We start from the raw sequence: 4,184 nt of genomic DNA on the forward strand, positions 1-4,184 counted from the left end.
ATAAATTGTTATATAATTATAATATATTATATTATATTATATTATTTCACTATATATTTATTAATTATATATATTTAATTTCTATTGTAACATTCATACATTTTAATTTATTTGTTGACATAGAAATTCTGACAAAAATAGCGGTACAAATATTTATTCATCTAATCAATTAATTAAAGGAAATAAAAGATATTTACAAAATATAAAACGTATTCATGAAATGAATAATCGAGATTTCTGGAATTCTAAAAATTTGCGTAATAGAAAAAGTGATTTTAATAATAAAGATATGAATAACGAAGATATGTATTTCAATAATGATACTAATCAAGAACAAGATGTAAGAATTATAAATTATTCAAATTAAATATTTTATAATTTTTATATGATTGATATAAGATTAATTATATTATTTTAATATTTCATCTAATTTGTTACAGTGTATCATACAATGTTTTTTTAATGAATTAAATGTCGTAAGTACATTGAACTTAAAATAAAAAAACTTATCTTATTTTATTTTATCTTAATTATAACTGCATAGTAAATAATAGGTTGATCAAAAAGGATTTCCAGAAAGAAATTTAGTAATTTCATTAATAAGTCAAAATATTCAAAATCCAGAATTGAAGGATTTTATTGAAGAATCAATTATAGAATGTTTTCATTATCTTGAATCAAATAAACGAGAAAAGTGTGAATTCTCACAAAATTTATTAAAATGTTTAAGTGAAAAAGGACAGCAAGTAAGTTCTAAATTATTAAAATTTGTAGTAATTTATAATATATTTTTATAATTTTAATTTCATGAAAAATAATTTTATAAATCATATATTTTATTTCAGAATTGCGAGGATTGGAAAAATTAAAAAATATATTTTTATAGAATTATTTTAAAAATGTCTAAATATTTATATAATTAAATATGCAAAATAGTAAAATTTGAAAAAATACTTGAAAATATCTTAATATTTTTATAAATCTATAAAAATATTTGATATTAGATTTAATTAATTAAAATATTATTTTACTTATATAATACTTTTATTTATTATAATATTTTATTTTATTATTATATATATTATATTTTACATTTTTCTTACAAGGAATTTCTAATTTTTAAATCATATCTATTGAACTTCTTTTCCACCAAAAGTCAGACTTGGATTAGTCAGTCCTACTGTTTTTTTTCGAGGAGCTATACTTCCACTTTTAATTAATCGATTTTTCTATTATGAGCAAAACAATTATTAAACAATAAAACAAAATATATGAAATATGATTGTAAGTGATTGAAAAAAATATTATCTAATAGTAGAATCATGTGACTCGCGAAGGAATTCTTTAAAGGAGTTTTGTGTGGAAAGAGCCATCCTTATAACTTTTTTTTTCAAACAAGTTTTCAAATAGACAAAGAGACATGAAACACAATTACTCGCGAATTCATCTCTGTTTTAAATTATAATATTACAACATATAATATTACAACATTATAAAAAATATAATAATATAAAATTATTTCAATAAATCATTTATGTACAAACTGCAAATTAATAACATATTTGACAAAATTTATTTATAAATTCATAATAGTCATCTGTTTTAACATTAGGCTTAGATTTTGCAGACAAAACATTGATATTAATAGAATCAAAAAATAAACAACAAAAATTAAAGATTTCATTTATATAATCTATTTTCATACATATATTGTAATACAAATACACAAATTGAAGATACACAGCAGAATTTGCACAGTATGGAAATGAGCAGATTCTTTTTCAGTTAATGAAACTACATAATTAACATTTAAAATCTATTTTATCTATAAAATATATTATTGATAATATTAATATTCATTTTAATAAAAAAAAAAATTGAATTCATAAAATGATTTTTATTAATATTTATAATATTTTTAGTATTTTTTCTAATATTTGTATTTCAGAAAAAATAACATAGATGTTAAATGTTTATGTTTTTATTTAAAATTTAAGTTGAAATTGCAGGATCTGTTTGATTCTTATTATTTTTCTACCATCAGAATGTTTTTATAATCTATTTTCAATTTGATGAAAGATTATATTATAAGTTATTTGCTTTAATAAATTTTATTAAAAATTTTGTTATATTTTATCAACTAATTTGCTAATATTGCTATAATTACATCTAAATATAATACATCTTACATCAAATTTATAGTCATTCTATTCATAAAACTTACAACAAACATTCAATAAAATTTGCTTCATGTAAATTTAATTGGAATATTATTATTCAACTAAATAGAAATAATTTTTATCAAAATTTTAATTATAATATACATAATTTAAATATATATATTGTTATAATATTTATAAATATTATTTTTAAATCTCGTTGCCTTGATATTGATATTTTATAATTCATATGATAATATTTAATATCATATTTAATATTATATTAAATTATATCTTATATGAATTACAATAATATTATCATTCATATCTATGAAATGTTATAACATTGTTGAATGATATTAAAAATATATATCATTTATAATCTTTCCTTTGTATTTTGTAAAACATTACATTTCATAACATTGCAAAACATTAGGATAATAAATTCATTGTGAAATATTTTTTTAGTATTTTATATTTCTCTATGAATTTATGAATTTGTGAATTTTTTTTCATAAATATTTAGTATTAATTTACATACACACACGCATACACACATATACACATATATAAATTATATAAATTTTTGTATTTGATTTAAATTCTAGAATAAATCTTTTAAAGTTTCACGAATATATAGTTACTCACAAAAATTCCGGCGCTAATATTATATATGCTTAACTGTAACAACTTTTTATTAATTATAGAAAAAATAAATTCAAACTTGTTTTTTTCGATAGTATTTTATTGTATTTTATAAATATGAGAAATATATTTAGGGAATTTGATATAATAAAGTAATATTAAAAATAAAACAAAATCACAATTTTTTTTCTTACAAAAATATTTAGACATTTTAAAAATTTATAAAATAATAAATAATAAAAAATAATAAATAATTAAAATAAATAATTTTAAAAGATAGTAATTAATAATAATTTTTTAATAAAAATTAAGTAATGGTTTTAAAATAATTTTTATTAACAATATATTTTATATTTTATTTTTTGATTTTTGTTGTTTTTTAAACCCATTCAACGATAGCTTAAATAATGCTATAGATTTAAAACACAAATAGGTTTTTATTATATTTGAACATAGGAAAGATATAACCGCTTGATATATATAATACAACCGAATTTTTCCAAATATGAAAAAATTTTGTACGGAAATTTTCCGATCTTGTTATATTATATAATTATAACATTCATATAAATTAATATCTATATGAATAGAATAATATTAAATTATAGTCTTTTTATTCATAATCAATTTTTATCATTAAAATATTACGATGTATTTGCTTAGACATAATGTAAGAATAGATATATTGATAAGAAACTAAATAATTTTGAAAATTCTATAGAATTCGCTTTTTTGCAATAAAATTTCGTATGGCCATCTCGTTGTTTCATATGTGCCAATCATGTTATTATACAATGTGCATGGTGAAATAAGTTTTTTATGTTTACAACATTTTTTCGAAAAATTTTACTACTATGAAGAGTAATTCATAATATTATAATATTATTACATAAAGCATAGGTTATGTCTATGCTTTCATCGTTATTCATATTTATCTTTATTGAATTCTTTTATTATTTGATACATAAAAAATAAAGAACTTTGATAAGTACATTCAAATTAAAAATATTATAAAATTATAAGTTTCTTTTTTATATTTCTATCTAAAAACAAAAAATATTCATTTTGTTTTTTTATTTATGTTGTTGGTTAAAAATTTTAAAAAATAAATTAAAAAAAATTAATTTTTTTGTTTATATAACTTTTTTTTAATTGTATAAATAATTAATAAATATTTTATTAGATGATAAACCTTGTGAAAAGAAATAATTTTTATTTGAAAATATTTTTTGTATTTCTTATAATTTACAAATTATAATATAAACACTAAATTTTTAAGAGTTTCATCCTTTTAAAAAATGATTTGTATAACAATTGTATAACAAAAAAAAAAATAAAAACACATACTTATATAAGTATTATATATTATGAAACTTTTAT

The 4,184-nt window shown here is 16.8% G+C and overlaps 1 protein-coding gene across 2 annotated transcripts in view; it reads left to right on the forward strand.

The window, feature by feature from the left end:
• LOC102670598 (probable serine/threonine-protein kinase DDB_G0283337) overlaps positions 1–1,470 on the forward strand; it is a 7,350-nt gene extending 5,880 nt beyond the window's left edge. Inside the window, exons 3-6 of one of the 2 annotated variants that reach the window (XM_031513375.1) lie at positions 124–340; positions 441–476; positions 555–746; positions 846–901. In XM_031513375.1, the coding sequence (XP_031369235.1) occupies positions 124–340; positions 441–476; positions 555–746; positions 846–869 (469 nt within the window). In that variant the 3' untranslated portion in view covers positions 870–901. Of the gene's footprint in view, positions 1–123; positions 341–440; positions 477–554; positions 747–845; positions 902–1,398 lie in introns of those variants that run through there. The other variant, XM_031513378.1, reaches the window with a different exon arrangement.
• The last annotated feature ends 2,714 nt before the right edge of the window (positions 1,471–4,184 follow it).

The sequence above is a fragment of the Apis dorsata genome, unplaced genomic scaffold (genome assembly GCF_000469605.1).
Source record: "Apis dorsata unplaced genomic scaffold, Apis dorsata 1.3 scaffold_40, whole genome shotgun sequence".
Taxonomy (NCBI): Eukaryota; Metazoa; Arthropoda; class Insecta; order Hymenoptera; family Apidae; genus Apis; species Apis dorsata.